Below are 18,411 nucleotides of genomic sequence, written 5' to 3'. Positions count from 1 at the left end.
TTCTGCTGCCGGATCACATCACCATAACAACTGCTTGATAAAAGGACTCTCGTAATTAGAAAGGATTGGAAATTTACTTTTGAATTTACATTTTCTTCTCTGCAGCAAAAAGTATTTGACACAGAAGAATGTTGTGGAAAAAGTGAGCTCAAACTTATCCCAAGGAAAGGTATGTCTTTATATTGATCAGTATATTTCACCACTTTATAGACGTGCCTTATTTAGACTTCATCCAGGTGTAATTCCATTTAAAACACTGGCCTAATGTGTAATATGCCATTTCCAAAAGGAGCATTTTTAGTTTACCATTTACGGTCAAATAATTGATGCCCCTGTTCCTTGATTTCAGCACGCCAGTATGCTGGAATGCTCGTGCCACATCATCTCTTATCTGGCTGATGTGATGAACGCCTTGCGGCAAAGCAGTGGCCAAGGCACCTCAGCAATTCTGATGGAGGGAGAGGAGAAGGCCATGGAAGTGGACTCGGACTGGGTGGAGGAACTTGCAGTAGAGGACGATGATTCCCAAGCAGAGGACTCTGTAAGATCTCATCCCTTTTGTCTCCATTGTTATCTTATCCTCTTGAAACATGGCCTTGATTTGTAAATGCTCAGCATACAGTCATGAACTTGAATTGCTTTGGAATTGTTGTGAAAACTGCTGCATTTTAAATAACAGTATTTAATGTACAGTTTTGAACAAATATAAAAGACAAACAATGCAATTACCCCATCAGACCAATCTCTACAACATAAACTATAAAACATCATGGTGGAATTAGATGGTTTCTAGATCATGGCACTGTACAGCAGAAGAAAAATAACATATAATGGGTTTTTACCTTCTCAGTAATTACCAAAGGCAGTGTTAAACAATTTCTTTATCCAGATACCAGTACTTGTGTTTGGGCTGAATGGAACAATACATCTTAACATGTCTGTTGTTTTACAGGATGAAGACTCACTTTGCAACAAACTATGCACCTTCACCATTACTCAGAAGGAGTTCATGAACCAGCACTGGTAAAGAAGAGTTTATTGTTCCGTTTTATTTAGTTTTTATTCTAAAATGAGACCATGATTTGGTTCTTTTAACCCTTGTGTTGCCTTCGGGTCAATTTGACCCGATTCAATGTTTCACCCTCCTGTCGCCTTCGGGTCAATATGACCCGATTCAATGTTTAACCCTCCTGTTACCTTTATATTTATTAACATATTTTACCCTTGAGGTCAATATGACCCCAGCTATTAAAATCCCCAGAAAATTATTAGTATTAATATTGTTTTCCAAGTTTAAGTGTGAGGTACTTTATGTTTGTTTGTTGACTCCCGAAAGAACACCGACATTAAACATTGAATCGGGTCAAATTGACCCGAAGGCGACAGGAGGGTTAAATATTGAATCGGGTCAAAATGATTTACGTAAATTGTATAAGCTATGGTATAAGTTCACTTAGTATTGATTAAACTGCTTCGTTTTGATTTCTTAACACTTTGTTTTATTAGTTTGCTTCCGTCATGCACAAACAGCAATTGGATTAAAATGGTCGAGAGTTAAAATGCCTTTATGTAGAAATCTAGAGTCTTGTCCTTTTCACTCTGCAGGTACCACTGTCACACCTGTAAGATGGTGGATGGGGTAGGTGTGTGCACAGTGTGCGCCAAGGTCTGTCACAAAGACCATGAGATCTCTTATGCCAAATATGGCTCGTTCTTCTGTGACTGTGGTGCCAAAGAGGATGGCAGCTGCCAGGTGAGACCGAATACCTCAGGTCATCATGGAAAGAGAACAACAGCGGTAACTTTGGCTTGCAAGTCATTCCTCCATTGTCTTTCGTCCAGTCATTTAATTTGTGTAGGGTAATAGCTAGCGCACACATGTGGCCAGAAATATAAATCATATTATCGATGTCTGTCAACATTATGTTGACTGAAAAGGCCAGCTTTCCTAGTTAAATGTAAATGTGCATGTGATGATGAGCAAACCATCAACTACGTTTGACATTCAGTTAGTTAGTAATGTTTTGTTTGTCTTTGTGTCAATCATGTTATTAAAATAGCAACAAATGTTTGTTCAAGGCAGTGACAAAGTGAAAGTATATGGAATTGGCATGCAACAAATTCCAAATATTAATACAGTTAATAATTGCTTCAGGAATATCAGGAGTCATGATTTTGTGTTCCTATGGAGGCACTTTAGAAAGCCTCCAAACAGAACAATCTCTGACCTTCCTTTTGACTAACTATACTCCACATTGTGGAGGAGCTAGCCATGTGAAAACAAAAGCAGGTTATCCTAATTGTAGATAAATTGAAGAAAAATATGTACTGTATCATATTGTATTTGATTCATAACCAGTTGTATATGTATGCGTACATCATTACGGTTGCGATTCTCAATGTGCCACTTTGTGATGTACCATCCACAGGCCTTGGTCAAACGCAGCCCGAGCAGCGGCATGAGCTCCACCCTGAAAGAGTCTTCTGCGTTCCAGAGCGAGCTGCGTATGCCTGACAGTGCTATCCGCCACCAGAATGCCTCGCCCTCTGACAAGGGCAAGGTCACCATCTGTGATGGCAAACCTGGAGATGAAGACAGACCTAAGAAGAGTAGTGTGTGCAAGAGCATCGAGGGCTGCCAGGAGGAGTTGTTAACACAAGTGGTGAGAACTAAATATAATTTATCACCAAGTCACTCGTCCGTCATGTCTCTATTGTTTTCCCCAGACTCGAATGACTTCAATTGGGCAACACATGGTTACACAATGAAATGCAGTTGTTGCTCATTTGCTACACAAGAAAAACCTGACAAAATACAACAAACAGCAGTGTGTTCATGAAGTGTATTCTTTTCAAGTCGCATCAGGTTCTGAACATGATTGCTTTTCTGATAGAGTTATTTCAAATGTATTTTACATTTCAAGTTTTTGTCTCTCTCCACAACAGATGGGATCGTCCACTGCTGCAGTCATACTAGAGATGCTCATGTTCCTCATGGAAGCCATCCAGACCAACTTCCAGCAGGCGTCAGCAGTGGGAAGCAGCAGCAGGGCTCAGCAAGCGCTTAATGAACTGCATACTCAGGACAAAGCTGTGGAGATGACGGACCAATTAATGGTATGAAAACCTGTTTAATTTGGAGTGGTTAGAAAAAACACTTTGTTCCTTAAATCTCGATCATTTTTCGATAAATCCCATCATAACTTCAATGTATGTCATTTATGAATTGTATGTAAATTCCTGTGCTCTTCCTCAGGTGCCCACACTCGGCTCCCAGGAAGGGGCTTTTGAGAATGTGAGGATGAACTACAGTGGTGACCAGGGACAAACTATACGCCAACTCATAAGTGCACATGTCTTGCGTCGTGTTGCCATGTGTGTCCTGTCATCCCCCCATGGGCGCCGCCAGCACCTCGCAGTCAGCCATGAAAAGGGAAAGGTAAGTGGCATAAACCAGCAATCTGAATCCTGTAATAACAGTATTATACAATAACAAAAAGTGGAACATTTTCTTTAAATCTTGCTTTGAAATCCAAAGTTGAATTTTCCTCTCCCAAACAAAGCTGCACTTTTGATAATGCTGGACAGTTGTGTATACTTTTAAAAATGAAGGCAGACATTGACCTTTTAATCATCAAATCATTTCAGACATCAAACACTGTGTTGCTAACATAAAATACTATGAATGTCATTGGATAGATTTTAAATAATACTTTAATGTTATAATTGCCATATAAACATCACCAGTTTGTATTTCCTTTTTTGTTTGAACCCCAGATGACCTGTTTCTCTCTCCCCCTCTTCTCAGATAACAGTTCTGCAGTTGTCCACTCTCCTGAAACAGGCCGACTCGAGCAAGAGGAAGCTAACGCTGACCCGTCTGGCCTCTGCCCCGGTCCCTTTCACGGTCCTCAGTCTCACAGGCAACCCGTGTAATGAAGATTATCTGGCTGTGTGCGGCCTCAAGGTCAGAAAGACAGCTTCTTCTCAATTTAAGATCGTTTTGTGTGTTTTCTAATCCCATAGAGATAACAATGTGGGCATTTTGCTTTTGAGAGAAGACCACAACCAAGTTACCCTCAATCATAATCATGGTAGAATTCAGAGTAGCTGTTCATGCAAATTGACATGCTAAGTAGCGTTAGAAGTACTTTTAAAAAAGAATTTCTGCTATAAATGAATTTGGTATTTGACGATGTTGTTCTTTTATTTTTTCCCAAGGACTGCCATGTACTAACTTTCAGCAGCACAGGCTCAGTGTCGGACCATCTGGTGTTGCACCCTCAACTGGCGACGGGCAACTTCATCATCAAAGCTATTTGGTTACCAGGCTCGCAGACTGAACTTGCAATCATCACTGCTGACTTCGTCAAAGTATGTTTGAAGAGAATAGACAATTAGTGCGTAACTTTAATCAACGTGTTGACCTATTACTGGGAATGTGATTTAAATTATCCATTGATTTGTGAAGACACCACACATGTGACTTTGATTATTCTATTTGCAGCAGCCAATAATACTTTTTATTTGTCTCCCTTGCCAAACAGATTTATGACTTGTCAACGGATGCTTTGAGTCCCATGTACTACTTCCTGCTACCGAGTTCCAAGATCCGCGATGCTACCTTCCTGTTCAATGAGGAGGGCAAGAACATCATAGTCATCATGTCTTCAGCAGGTTACTTGTACACCCAGCTCATGGACGAATCCAGCAGTGCCCAACATGGTCCTTTCTATGTCACCAATGTATTGGAGATAAACCACGAAGACTTAAAGGTAAGCGGGACGTATAGTGATGCAGTGGAATTATTCCCACAAAAATGTGCGGTGACTTAAATTGTATGATTGTTAAAAGGTTTACACATATGCAAGCCCTTCGGTGCATTCCTGCTCTCTTATTTGAGTACATTTGATTGATTACATGTTAACACAAAACTTAAAATCTGTGTGTGAGTTTTCTTGATAATATTAAATGACTGAAAGCAATATTGATATAAATTCTTTCTGTGTGACTCCAGGATAGCAACGGGCAGGTCGCCGGCGGTGGTGTGTCTGCCTATTACTCCCACGTGCTTCAGATGCTTTTCTTCAGCTACAGCCAGGGAAAGTCCTTTGCTGCCACAATAAGCCGCAGCACCACTGAAGTGCAGAGGCTCTTCACCATCAATGTCAAAGGGTAATTTTTCTTCCACATCATATACAGTTTATTCATGTACATCTACCACAGCACTGGGTCTTTTAAATGTAATGAGCACCTGGATGAGCTAACGGTCTCCATATCTCTCATCCTCCTGCCTTCTTTAGGTCCAATGGCAGCAGCAGTAAGATATCGCCTGCCCTATGCCAGTGGTCTGAGGTCATGAACCACCCAGGCTTGGTGTGCTGCGTGCAGCAGACAACTGGCATCCCGCTTGTCATCATGATCAAGCCAGACACCTTCCTCATCCAAGAGATTAAAACTCTGCCAGCAAAAGCTAAGGTACGGGCCACTTCCTGTACTGATGTGGAAGAGCCACCAGCTCTCCTCTTCTATCAGAAACAGTGACATATAGACAGAAATGCATTGCTACGCTTGGGTGCATGTTTTCTTCCTGTCAGCTGATATCATTCACATTCACTGCAACAGGAAATAAACTGGGACACATTTTATATGCCTTTTCAACTGTGCAATGGTCTCTAAAATAGAAAAAGAAAGACCAGTGGGAAGAGCTAAAAGTGTGCTGAAACGCATGTGCTTCTCATCTCTTGTGCTAATGCCCGGTATTCCCCTTCCTGTATCCTCTTGTCAAGTAGTAGCACAACCCATTTTCAGTGTTTATCAGTTACTCAGTCAAAGACAACCAAGACGGTCACCAAGGTGGTTGCCATCTGGTTTTCTCGTGCACATGTAGAACTCATCTGCTCAACTGCATACGCAGACCCCTGATTGTAGTGCACAAATCAATGTATCCCCTATCCACAAGCAAATGTGTGTACGCATTGAAGTGTAAACGGACCTGTATAGAAAGCTTTTGTTCATTAAGATAAATTATGTCTTACTGTTTCTTAACAATAATTGTATTAATCTTTTGCCCAGATTCAAGATATGGTAGCTATCCGACACACTGCCAGCAACGAGCAGCAGCGTACGACCATGATTCTTCTCTGTGAGGACGGAAGCCTGCGAATCTACATGGCCAATGTAGACAACACCTCTTTCTGGCTCCAGCCCTCACTGCAGCCCAGCTGTGGCATTAGTATCATGAAGCCGGTCCGCAAGCGCAAAGCTGCTGCCACGAGTGAGTAAAGTGCAATCATTTTTGTGTCATGTTACTTAAGCAAGTGGATGCCTACATGCATGATAAAAGCAGTCTGAGACTGAGCATACACAAATTATCATCACACCAGACAATGGCTCTTCTGTAAACACACTTAGTACCGTCTCAGTGTACGCAGTAAACCAGTCGACATAACACACGTACCCCAAAACTGAAAGGAAAGGGGTTGTGTGTGCCAGAAAGTGCTTACTTACACAGCGCTGTGTGCCTGGAGAAGTGTTCATATTGTAATGCAAGAATTTTACTTTCAGCCACTCGGACCTCCAGTCAGGTGACTTTCCCAGTGGACTTCTTTGAACACAACCAGCAGCTGACAGAGGCGGAGTTTGGAGGCAATGACTTGCTGCAGGTTTACAATGGACAGCAGATCAAACACAGGCTCAACTCCACTGGGATGTATGTGGCCAACACAAAGGTAGGGACAGTTTAATGGAATTATTCTGTTAAAAAGGAGGCTTATGTTATGAATACATTTATTTTTATTTTTTTATCAAACAAAAGAAAAGTCGTGGTTCAAGGGTTGTACCGACATTCTGCAAACGGCTGGCTGAACCTTTTTATGCACTAGGGTTAATGGGCTTACTTAAATATTTCTTCTAGTATAGGTTCAAAAGTACTCATTTGTACTATATGTGTATACATGTGTATGTTAACATATACCAGCACATGTGTTGAAACTTTACTATCTTTGCCCATCTCTGTTCAATTGAACGTCCTTTAACAGACATCAAGTACTTAATCACAAGTATGCATCCAGACTAAATAAATAATGGGTGAATCTGCATACAAAGGAGCTTTTTTGCTGAAACAGCCTGAGGCCGTATTTACTGTGTTTACTGTCGCTGTGCTGTTTTACTATTAGATAAATTGCTTTAACCACAACAAATGTTGTGATTCTGGTTGTTTTCTTCTAGCCTGGGGGATTCACTGTGGAAGCGGTCAACAATAACAGCTCGATGGTGATGACGGGCATGCGGGTGCAGGTGGGCACCCAGGCCATTGAGAGGGCTCCTTCATATGTGGAGGTCTTTGGCCGCACCATGCAGATCAACTTGACGAGAGCCCGGTGGTTTGACTTTCCCTTCATCAGAGAGGAGGCCCTGCAGGCGGACAAGAAGCTGTCCATCTTTAGTAAGAGCAAAAATGGACAATGAAGCTTAGATTTACTTATAACCTCACAACTATCCATTCATTTGTATAACTTATTACTTCTTAAATCATTTGTCATTTATTTTCCTGTTTGATCTAAGTTACAGGATTTAACTAATATAGTAACACTGAAAGCTCTGAACTAGCTACTGTGAATTTCAAATTTTTATATTTTTTGTGTCACAATTCTCTGTTCTTTGCATCTCCATCCAACTGTTCAATGATTTAGTGGTAGCTGAATTTGATGATTCTCTGTCGGATTTAAATTCCTCCGCATCTCATCGGTCAGGGCCTTTAAAACTGATTATTTGTGAAAACGCTCCCTAGTATTATAGCGCTGTTCCTTTAATATGGCAGAAGTCAAATGTTAGTTTTTTTTTTGGGACCAATCTCTGAACTTACAGAACAACTACATGATCGATGAACCATATGCATTGATTCCAATGTCAACATTTTTTTTTCTGTAAGCCGTTTCGTTAACTTGGATCATTGAGTTTGCTGCAGACGGTTTAGAAAGCATTTGCTGACGCAGTTTCATCTTCCTGCTCTTAAAGTTGGAGCATCTGTTGACCCAGCCGGAGTCACCATGCTTGATTCAATCAAGATCTACGGTAAAATTAAGGAGCAGTTTGGCTGGCCTGAGGAGCCACCAGAGGACTTCTCCTCCGCCCCGGTTAACAATGTCTGCAGTCCCAACCTCAACCAGGGCAATGGCCCCTCTGATGGAGACATCGCCACCCCAACCACCACCAACGGCACTGTGTTGGAGAGGTATGAGCTTTCACTTATGTTTCATAAGGGCAACACAAGTTGGCATTTACACTTCTTCATCACATTTATTCCAGTTAGCCACTCATGATCTGATGAGATAGCGTTACCATCTCTTTGTCAATTTTATGTTAAACTACTTTTTATCTACAGCGTCAGATTTTTTGCCATATGCTTTTAATACCTGTGGACAAATCTCTAAGCAGTATTGTTTATTATAACATTGTTTTTATGTACATGTATTATTTTGTTGCATTAGTCAAGCATTCCTCTGGTTATTTGATCTATAAACGGTTTCTCAGTTAGTTTTCAATAAATGTATCCTAATACTAATGGATGATGTATATCCACATATTTAAATACTGTGATAGATTGTATCCACATGACCAACTTCTAGCATATCTTTACCCTTCATGTCTCCAGCTATGTAGTTTTAACAATGGGGGTTGGGTTCTCTTAAGAGTATCTAGTGCATGGCTATCGTGATGTCATCTTTTCTTGCATGCTTCTCTTTTGTTCAATGAATCATTTAATTTCACTTGTTTCTTTCTGTGATCCTCACACTTTTTTTTTGTTCTTTTTCTTTTGCTCCCAAAAATACAATAAAAAGTTGTGAAACTGAGTCCTTATCAACCTTGGACCGGTTAGTAACTGCCTTTTCTCTGCTTGTTTGTGTAGGTTTGTGCATGTGTGCTAGTTTGTGTGTCCATGCCTGAGACTGAACATGCCATGCACCATCTCCACACTTCTACAACAACTACATTTTCCTTTTTTCCTAACGACATTTATTCTTGCATTCAATGTTGTTTTGGCATTCAGATCAGCACAGACTGCAACCGGTTCAGATTCGCTTGGGTTCTGTTTAATTGGCTGATTTAAGGCAACATCTGCAGTTGGAGCAGTGTTGATCTTCTTTCTTAATTACAGGTTGGTAGTCAGCTCCCTTGAGGCATTGGAAAGCTGCTTTGCAGTAGGTTCCTCCAATGAAAAGGTAAACTGATAAAGATTACCTTTTTAAAAGTAGTGACACGCTTAAATTAAACATCCTTTGTTAATGCTCATCTTTTGAGGAACATTGTTGACTTGCATGTCTTTAACTCTGTAGGAGAAGAATAAGGTTGCAGCACTGGAGTTGGCCACGCTACTCCTGTCCATGCCGACCCCTGCAGGTGTGCAGCAGCAAACCAAGGGACTTCTTGCCAGCCTGCACACCAGTCGAACTGCCTACCACACCCACAAGGTAAACAAAAATCCAATGTGTCGGATGAAACCAAAATCATAGCAGCTTTCTTGCTCATGGTCTGTAAGTGGGTCCAATATGTTGTATACTGTATCAATAACACTTTGATCATCATTAGCCTCCAAAGTTGAATGAATTGCATGACAAAAAGTGATGTTAAGTGAGGAAGAAACAATTAGTGAGCCATGGTAAATTAAGAGGTTCCCTATGGCATGTTGAGGAAGTAAGCCAACATGCTTGTTAAGGAAAAGTGTAACGCCAGCAGTGCAGTAAGAACGCTGGTGCTTGTTCACCATTTCTAAACAGTCTATTAAATTTATACATTTCAGAGTTAAGTTTACAATATTATTCTGCACTTCTGAGCGCTCAGTTACTTTTAGGTGTTAAATGTTGTGCTCATTGTCTACATTGCTTTTGAAGAATACACCACTCACACACACTCCCTCTCATCAGGACCAGTCCTTGCTGAGTAACGCAGTGCAGTGTCTGAATAGCAGCAGCCGTGAGGGGAGGGACCTCGACCCTGATGTCTTCCAGAGACTCGTGATCACTGCCCGCTCCATTGCGATCATGAGACCCAACAACCTTGTGCATTTCACAGAAACAAAGTCACTACACCATGACTCTGGTAAGAGGCTATGCTGCTGGTGACGCATGTTGCCCAGGGCTAGGGATTAGCAATCTGTGTAAAGTATTTACATAATTGCTACATAATTAACAGATAATGTCTCCTGAACAGCTGTCAAGGCTTGTTTGAGTGGGTTAAAGAACCTACAAGTTTCAATTAAAACTCATTAATGTTCATCTCTTCTCACCCAAGAAATGACTGACGATGGGCAAAAACAGGTGGATGGGGAAAGCTGTAATTTCATCTCACAGCTGATGAATAACTTCTGGAAGCTCCATGTCCTAAAACCAAAGAATGCCTTTCTTGCTCCTGCTTGCCTGCCTGGTAAGTTCAAGTGTTGGGACCCCAAAATTTTGCAAGTAAAATGACTTTCAGAAATATAGATAATCTTAATGACGATGGTGATCTGGAAAATTACAAGTTGTCCACTCGCATGTGAATGTTATGTAGAACATTTAGATTTGTAATTATTATCTATACGGTTTATAATTAATAATTTGATGTTGGTAGTATCCACCTGAATTGAAACACGGCATTGAGTGTGTGAATCTTTTTGTTCCTCTAATTAAGGCCTAACCCATGTGGAAGCAACAGTAAATGCCTTGATTGACATCATCCATGCATACTGCACATGTGAACTGGATTACATCAATGTAGCCTCCAAAATCTACATGCAAATGTTACTGTGCCCAGTAAGTATTGTACTTCAATTTATCGCGAGGGAGTTCATATTTCATATACCAGTATGTATATGAATATAAAAATATAGGTTAATGTTTTGTTTTTTAGTCTATTTGATTTCAAGAAACCATGAGAATGAAACATGAGATATGACATCACTTTTGCCAAAAGAAATCTGACCTTTTTCCTTTGAATGTTTTAATTACTATCTGAATTAGCTGTTTGTGCAAGTTTTTTTAAAATCAGGATTTGAAGGAATCTGCTAATTTCTTACTATAATTTGCAGTTAGGATAGGAACTGTTACATGTAATACTGTATTTAAAAGCAGTATAGACAGGCTGATTTTAAGTAACTGTTCTGGATTTGATTTCAGGACACGTCTGTGAGCTTTGCATGTAAGCAGGCTCTGATCAGAGTGCTTCGACCAAGAAACAAACGGCGACATGTGACCCTTCCATCCCCCCCACGCTCCAACACGCCTATAGGTATGTTTTCACAAGCTTTTCATACAAAGCCTCTGTTTAAATTCGGTACGTTACCAGGGTATGACAACTTATACATTTGGTATTACATGGCATTAGGCAATTTCAGCATACCCATTCTATCTACGCTTTGTGTACGTAAAACAAACTGAATATCTAAACAAATAATTAAAATCCCTTTTGAGACTCCAATCATGTTGAGTCAGTTCTGTAAAACTTGTTGGTTGATTTATTTTATCAGGAGACAAAGATGATGATGACGACGATGCAGATGACAAAATGCAGTCATCAGTGCTGACTGGAGGAGAAGATGGAAGACGGGAGAGTCAGGAGCAGAGCGAAGTGGACCATGGCGACTTTGAGATGGTGGTAAACAAACAGCCAATTTAGTCTGTGGGTTATATTTGACATCACTTAATTGTTAACATTTTAAGAGGAAACTGGCAATGAGCGAGCAATCCTCTGCACCCAAAAATAATGCATAACTTGATGTATAAGATGATATACCTGATCTGAATAATGATTTTTTCAATGATGAACCAGATAATAAATATGATTTGGTTATGTTTAAGCTTAATTTTTTAACAACACAAACCATATTACAGTAGTTATTGGCTGACCGTATATCACATAGTAACATCAAGGTTGTGTTTCCTTCTACAAAGATCACTGATAAACTAGCTCTACAAAGAGTAATGGAACATCTACTGATTGTGATAGAAAATGTGCATGTTAAAGAAATAAATAACACCTTTTGTTTTTCCGTCTCTTCAGTCGGAGTCCATGGTCCTAGAGACGGCAGAGATCGTCAACAATGGAAATCCATCTCCTCTGGAGGCTCTGCTGGCGGGAGCCGAAGGTTTCCCCCCCATGCTGGACATCCCTCCTGATGCAGATGATGAAACTATGGTCGAGCTGGCCATTGCTCTCAGCCTTCAGCAGGATCAACAAGGTAAGTGAAATGAAGCAATCATTCCCTGGTAACCGAGCTTGGGGTTGCCATGCGACATTTAGACATTCTCCCTATCTGTGATTTAAAGACTTCTCAACTGTCCAGAAACGAGTTGTTTGAACCTACAAATTTGGCTTACGGACAACGGGGAAGCTAATAAGTTAATGCCACGAACAAAATGAACACTTTTTAGCAAAACAATAACCATTTTGAGTTTACTATAGCTGTAACACTTGTCACAAAAGTGGAACTTGCAGGTATTGAAACCCTCCTACAACTGACTATAAAAAACACGATTTCGGACATTAATTTAACTTATTCTCATGAATATGAATTACCAAAATGTTCTACTCTGCAAAGTGTAATGTTTCCCCCATATATTAAAATATTAATAACGTTGGCATTGGGTCATTGTTTACCTTAAAAGGTTGACCAAAGCTTTATCAGGTGAAGCATCACTTTAGGAGATCAATATGATTGTGCTGCTAATGTAGTTTATAACATAGTACATATCTTTTTCACATTTTTAGGCAGTAGCAGCAGTGCCCTTGGCCTTCAGAGCCTTGGCCTGTCTGGCCAGGCCCCAAGCTCCTCTTCACTGGATGCTGGCACCCTTTCAGACACCACCGCGTCAGGTAAAAGAAGAAAAAGAAAACACCTCTTTGATAGTGTGTGATCAGCAGGAAGCTCGGTTTTTATATCTGCAAGGTCACAGTGGCAAACAAATTAATAATAATTATCATTTTCTAAATTCCAAAATCATACAGCGTGTGTTTCGTGAACTTTGATAATATTCCACCTTGAGGCTCATGATCTTATCTGTGATGCATCTTGTGGTCTTAGTTCAGTATCTTTTTAATTCAAACGGTTGTCTATCCTCACGTTATGACTCGTTTTCTCAAGAAGGGAGTATTGCCCCCAATAGGTTCTACCTAAGACACAAAATCATTAATGTCAGTTTGAAGTGCATTGAATATACTGCATGCTTTGCACATTGTTGGTGCACAAGTCAAACTATAATAATTTGTCCCGGCCAGGATATGCGGTATATTTACTGTTACAGCTATTGCTATGATTTCAGCCCCAGCATCAGATGATGAGGGCAGCACAGCTGCTACTGACGGCTCCACGCTGCGGACCTCCCCAGCAGAGCATGGCGGCAGTGTGGGCTCAGAGAGCGGAGGCTCTGCTATCGACTCTGTAGCGGGGGAGCACAGTGGTGAGTCATTTCAGAACTCAATCAAATAGAGATTCCATCTTGATATTGAGATTGTGATGCATGCTAATAAGGTTATCAGAATGTATGATGTTAACCATTAAAGACCGGCATTTGTGTGTTTGTGTCTGTGTACAGTGTCGGGGCGCAGTAGTGCATATGGGGACACAACAGTGGAGGGCCATCCTGCGGGTCCAGGCAGTGTGAGCTCCAGCACTGGAGCTATCAGCACCACCACAGCCCAGCAGGAAGGCGAAGGCTCAGATGGAGAAGGAGAGACCGATGGAGACATCCACATAAGCAACAGGTCAGACATCCCGACTGCAAAGTACGAGTTCATATCAATCGATAGGCTAAAGTTTAAGCTCTGCTGACAACCCAGCTCTCTTCCATCCATGGCCACTACCATGACCAGGGGGAGGAAAGACAATTGGGAATACATTTTCTTTTGGGAAGCAGTTTTACATCAGAACAAATATCATATTGTCTTCTCAGTATAAGTAAACATGTTATATTTCTATTTTTTAGGCTACATATGGTTCGTCTAATGCTACTGGAGCGCTTGCTTCAGCAACTTTCTCAGCTCCATAATGTTGGTGGAGTCCAAGCCATCCCTTACATGCAGGTTATCCTCATGTTAACCTCTGACCTTGATGGCGAGGATGAGAAGGATAAGGGTGCCTTGGATGACCTCCTGTCACAGCTCATCGCTGAGCTGTGCATGCACAAGAAGGTAACCACAGTCTCCTTGTGATGAATCTGACTTACGTGTTTTTGTTTGACTTAATCCATGTTATTTCTTCTGCAGGACGTTTCTAAGAAGAATGAGCGCAGCTCCATCAATGAAGTTCACCTGGTCATCATGAGACTGCTCAGCGTCTTCATGTCTCGAACCAAGTCTGGCTCCAAATCCTCTTCTGAGGTACATGCTCTTTTTTTTGCAGTTCTCACAGATTTCCCGTAAGGCTATCAGTTAAATGTCTCTTGCAATAATATAAGTACGTAAACTAATGTAGGACGCACCTTACTCAAATGTGTTCAAACTTAACACAAGTAGAACACCAATGTTAGTTCGAAGCCACCTCAAAGTACCCCACAGAAGGTACTTCTATACCTCACATATACTTTTCTATGGATTTTAAATAGACAGCTTCTTCATGATTGCTCAAAACTAAGTTGCTTGTATATTGTACTACATGGTAGGGGCACGCTCTTTCTCTCTTCCAGTCTTCCTCGCTTATTTCGAACGCCACAGCGACGGCCTTGCTCAGCCTCGGTGCGATTGACTACTGTCTCCACGTGCTCAAATCGCTCCTGGAGTTCTGGAAGAGCCAACAGGGTGAAGAAGAGCCTACGACCACCAGCCAGCTCCTCCGCCCACACACGGCCTCCTCTCCTCCAGACATGAGTCCTTTCTTCCTGCGCCAATATGTCAAGGTACCAGATCTTTATCTGTAAAACTTAAGAAACTTATTGTTGCTCAAGGAATATGAATGCGAGCTGACTCTGTTTCTCCTGCCATCAGGGACACGCTGCTGATGTGTTTGAAGCCTACTCCCAGCTGTTGACTGAAATGGTGCTCCGGCTGCCGTATCAGATCAAGAAGATTGCTGACACCAACCCACGTATCTCGCCTCCGGTCTTTGACAACTCCTGGTTCTACTATCTGTCTGAGGTACGGCTTCGAGAACCGAGTGTGTTATTTATTTGACACAATTCTACACAAAAGACATAGACGACCCCTTAATTCTGTCTCCCTTTTCTCCTCAGTATCTTATGATTCAACAGACACCATTCGTCAGGAGACAGGTCAGAAAGCTGCTGTTGTTCATCTGCGGCTCAAAGGAAAAATACCGTCAGCTGAGGGATCTGCACACTCTTGACTCCCATGTGCGAAGCATCAAGAAGCTCCTGGAGGAGCAGGGCGTCTTTCTCCGAGCTGGTGTGGTCACTGCCACATCTGGCTCAGCTCTGCAGTATGACACACTCATCAATCTGGTGAGTGTCCTTTGAACAGTCATGTAGACTACTCATAGAGAGGATTTACTTTTTTCAAACGTTCTGTGCTCAAGTGTAACTTCTCTTGGTGCAGATGGAACATCTGAAAGCTTGTGCTGAAATTGCCACTCAGAGGACAATCAACTGGCAGAAGTTCTGCATGAAGGATGACTGTAAGTTGTTGCAGATCGTCTTCTGACTGGAAACAAACCTTTTAAGGTTTTGTGGTACGTTTTACATAGATTGGGTCTCTTTTCCCTCTTTTCATCTGTGTCTCTTTTCTGTCCAGCTGTGTTGTACTTCCTGCTCCAGGTCAGCTTCCTCGTGGATGAGGGAGTTTCCCCAGTACTTTTGCAACTGCTCTCCTGTGCCCTGTGTGGTAGTAAGGTGCTGGCCAGCTCTTCTTCATCCTCTTCATCATTCTCGGGAGGAGGCTCCAGTAGTGCTGGACAGGCAGGAGGTTCTCAGTCCTCTCAGAGCAAGTCCTCCAGTAAAAAGAGCAAAAAAGAAGACAAAGAGAAAGACAAAGAGGGTAAGGTGATGACACACGTTCTCAAACTATATTCTAGTTATTCTTGTTTAACACACATTAAATGCTGGAATATGCTTGAGCACCCACCACCCAATGAACACAGTATATTTGGATATCACAAATGTATAGTAAGTGCTCGTGTCTTCACTGTTGTATCTTTGCGAACTGACCACAGGTGATGGAGTTGGCAGCCAGGAGGATCAGCTGTGTATGGCTTTGGTCAGTCAGCTTAACAAGTTTGCAGACAAGGAGACACTGATCCAGTTCTTGCGTTGCTTCCTGCTGGAGTCAAACTCATCTGCTGTGCGCTGGCAAGCCCACTGCTTGGCACTTCATATTTACAGGTACGATAGATATCTTAAGACATTGAGACATAGATAGACAATTTAGACTCAACCCCAAAGTGAGCCTAGTTCACACAAGACAACCTCTTTAAATGTTTCCTTTTACATTTAGACTGCCTCAACTACATTTTAGACTAATGTGACTGAATATTAAGTTACAGTACCCATGAAGAAAAGCATAAATATATTACTAAATGGTGAAAATCAATTCTTGGCATGTGAATCTGTTTGTAGGAACTCCAGTAAATCTCAGCAGGAGCTGCTGCTCGAGCTGACGTGGGCCATCTGGCCTGAGCTGCCTGCGTATGGCCGCAAAGCTGCCCAGTTTGTCGACCTTCTTGGATACTTCTCACTCAAAACCCCTCAGACAGAGAAAAAGGTCTGTTTGTAGCATTCGCAAGCTACGGCTGTACTAGTTTCTAGTAAAGTCAATGTCATGAGTTCAGATTATAAAATCGGACTTTGGAACTATATCTCTTGCTGTTTTTAATTTTGCCCAACAATGTAGTTTGTGAGCCATATACTCTACCTATTGGTCCCAATAACAGTTTCCTGCATGTTACAGACGGTTGTTTGGCTATATTTTAATGCTTTAATGATTTAATCTAGTTAGGCTATCTTGCTTAAAATACAATATTTTTTTCACAGGACAGCCGAGACTTTTCATGATAATGATCTTGTTAAGACTGCTGTCCAATATCAATCGCTCAGAGATCATATACTGGATATATAAGCCTTTTTGTCATTCAGCAAAACATGTATATCGCAAGGAATATCCTGCAAAGTGTGTAAAATAGTTTCACATGTTTGTTTTTTCTTCTAGCTGAAGGAGTATTCACAGAAAGCTGTTGAAATCCTCAGGGCACAGAACCATATCCTGACGAATCACCCCAACTCGAACATCTACAAGTAGGTCTCCCCACATGCTATATTCTCACATGAGAATGCAATTTCAATTAGCACATAGAAATGTAATGATTTGATGTTTTCTCTTGCAGCACTCTCTCTGGTTTAGTGGAGTTTGATGGATTCTTTCTGGAAAGTGATCCTTGCTTGGTGTGCAACAATCCAGAAGTTCCCTTCTCAGTACGTGCAACACAACCTCTAGCCATAATGTACACTATGTTTAGCTATTACAATTCCAGTGCAGAATTTTACACATTTGTAAGATTGCATGGTTTTGCATTGGAGAGGTCGAACTACAAATATGCAGAGGGAACAAGGACAAGTCACGAGAATACTCACCACAGGGCCTTTTAGGATCCTGCAACAGTCTACTGTTTTAAACATTGTGTGGTTTTTGTCCTCCAGAATATCAAACTTTCATCGATCAAAGTGGACACCCGGTACACCACAACACAGCAGGTTGTCAAGCTCATTGGCAGCCACACCATCAGCAAAGTCACGGTGAAAATCGGTGACCTCAAACGCACCAAGATGGTCCGCACCATCAACCTCTACTACAACAACAGGACTGTGCAGGCTATTGTGGAGCTGAAGAACAAGTACGTTCAACGTTTAGTTAGTAGCCACATGTCAGTTTCACTCTCACGTGACCGTATGAAGTAAAAGCTTTCAACGTAACTCCGTTTTTAGGCCTGCTCGTTGGCACAAAGCCAAGAAAGTTCAGCTGACCCCGGGACAAACCGAGGTGAAGATCGACCTTCCTTTACCCATCGTCGCATCCAACCTGATGATCGAGTTCTCCGATTTTTACGAGAACTACCAGGCTTCCACTGAGACGCTGCAGTGCCCACGCTGCAGCGCCTCTGTGCCAGCCAACCCCGGGGTGTGTGGCAACTGCGGTGAGAACGTGTATCAGTGCCACAAGTGCAGGTAAGCAGCAGGTTTCCTCTGCCGGTCTGAACAATTTAGGAAAGTAAAAGTCTTTGAAGTTGATTTTATTTTAAATTGGGGCTTGTTGTCCATTAGGTCCATCAACTACGATGAAAAAGACCCCTTCCTGTGCAACGCCTGCGGTTTCTGCAAATATGCCAGATTTGACTTCATGCTATATGCCAGACCTTGCTGTGCTGTGGATCCCATTGAGAATGAAGAGGACAGGAAAAAGGTGAGCAGCCACTCTTGTGTGAATAGGAAGGGG

The 18,411-nt window shown here is 41.7% G+C and overlaps 1 protein-coding gene across 7 annotated transcripts in view; it reads left to right on the top strand.

The window, feature by feature from the left end:
* ubr4 (ubiquitin protein ligase E3 component n-recognin 4) overlaps nucleotides 1-18,411 on the top strand; it is a 51,710-nt gene that overhangs the window by 19,455 nt on the left and 13,844 nt on the right. For 3 of the 7 annotated variants that reach the window (XM_056422281.1, XM_056422279.1, XM_056422284.1), the window contains 42 exons: nucleotides 106-169; nucleotides 350-541; nucleotides 953-1,023; nucleotides 1,606-1,798; nucleotides 2,430-2,663; nucleotides 2,947-3,117; nucleotides 3,257-3,439; nucleotides 3,809-3,967; nucleotides 4,222-4,374; nucleotides 4,548-4,775; nucleotides 5,018-5,175; nucleotides 5,304-5,478; nucleotides 6,076-6,277; nucleotides 6,568-6,731; nucleotides 7,231-7,447; nucleotides 8,020-8,236; nucleotides 8,844-8,876; nucleotides 9,161-9,224; nucleotides 9,339-9,473; nucleotides 9,927-10,101; nucleotides 10,294-10,425; nucleotides 10,672-10,793; nucleotides 11,157-11,268; nucleotides 11,507-11,634; nucleotides 12,040-12,217; nucleotides 12,748-12,852; nucleotides 13,299-13,436; nucleotides 13,572-13,740; nucleotides 13,962-14,166; nucleotides 14,242-14,355; nucleotides 14,661-14,870; nucleotides 14,959-15,108; nucleotides 15,204-15,431; nucleotides 15,526-15,604; nucleotides 15,721-15,963; nucleotides 16,139-16,307; nucleotides 16,542-16,686; nucleotides 17,131-17,216; nucleotides 17,306-17,393; nucleotides 17,619-17,812; nucleotides 17,904-18,143; nucleotides 18,240-18,378. In XM_056422281.1, coding sequence (XP_056278256.1) covers nucleotides 106-169; nucleotides 350-541; nucleotides 953-1,023; nucleotides 1,606-1,798; nucleotides 2,430-2,663; nucleotides 2,947-3,117; nucleotides 3,257-3,439; nucleotides 3,809-3,967; nucleotides 4,222-4,374; nucleotides 4,548-4,775; nucleotides 5,018-5,175; nucleotides 5,304-5,478; nucleotides 6,076-6,277; nucleotides 6,568-6,731; nucleotides 7,231-7,447; nucleotides 8,020-8,236; nucleotides 8,844-8,876; nucleotides 9,161-9,224; nucleotides 9,339-9,473; nucleotides 9,927-10,101; nucleotides 10,294-10,425; nucleotides 10,672-10,793; nucleotides 11,157-11,268; nucleotides 11,507-11,634; nucleotides 12,040-12,217; nucleotides 12,748-12,852; nucleotides 13,299-13,436; nucleotides 13,572-13,740; nucleotides 13,962-14,166; nucleotides 14,242-14,355; nucleotides 14,661-14,870; nucleotides 14,959-15,108; nucleotides 15,204-15,431; nucleotides 15,526-15,604; nucleotides 15,721-15,963; nucleotides 16,139-16,307; nucleotides 16,542-16,686; nucleotides 17,131-17,216; nucleotides 17,306-17,393; nucleotides 17,619-17,812; nucleotides 17,904-18,143; nucleotides 18,240-18,378 — 6,562 coding nt within the window. The remainder of the gene's footprint in view (nucleotides 1-105; nucleotides 170-349; nucleotides 542-952; nucleotides 1,024-1,605; nucleotides 1,799-2,429; nucleotides 2,664-2,946; nucleotides 3,118-3,256; nucleotides 3,440-3,808; nucleotides 3,968-4,221; nucleotides 4,375-4,547; nucleotides 4,776-5,017; nucleotides 5,176-5,303; nucleotides 5,479-6,075; nucleotides 6,278-6,567; nucleotides 6,732-7,230; nucleotides 7,448-8,019; nucleotides 8,237-8,843; nucleotides 8,877-9,160; nucleotides 9,225-9,338; nucleotides 9,474-9,926; nucleotides 10,102-10,293; nucleotides 10,426-10,671; nucleotides 10,794-11,156; nucleotides 11,269-11,506; nucleotides 11,635-12,039; nucleotides 12,218-12,747; nucleotides 12,853-13,298; nucleotides 13,437-13,571; nucleotides 13,741-13,961; nucleotides 14,167-14,241; nucleotides 14,356-14,660; nucleotides 14,871-14,958; nucleotides 15,109-15,203; nucleotides 15,432-15,525; nucleotides 15,605-15,720; nucleotides 15,964-16,138; nucleotides 16,308-16,541; nucleotides 16,687-17,130; nucleotides 17,217-17,305; nucleotides 17,394-17,618; nucleotides 17,813-17,903; nucleotides 18,144-18,239; nucleotides 18,379-18,411) is intronic. The other 4 variants (XM_056422285.1, XM_056422282.1, XM_056422280.1 and 1 more) reach the window with 3 other exon arrangements.

This window comes from Pseudoliparis swirei, chromosome 9, assembly GCF_029220125.1.
Source record: "Pseudoliparis swirei isolate HS2019 ecotype Mariana Trench chromosome 9, NWPU_hadal_v1, whole genome shotgun sequence".
In the NCBI taxonomy this organism is placed as follows: domain Eukaryota; kingdom Metazoa; phylum Chordata; class Actinopteri; order Perciformes; family Liparidae; genus Pseudoliparis; species Pseudoliparis swirei.
This window is presented reverse-complemented; position numbering and strand designations above follow the sequence as displayed.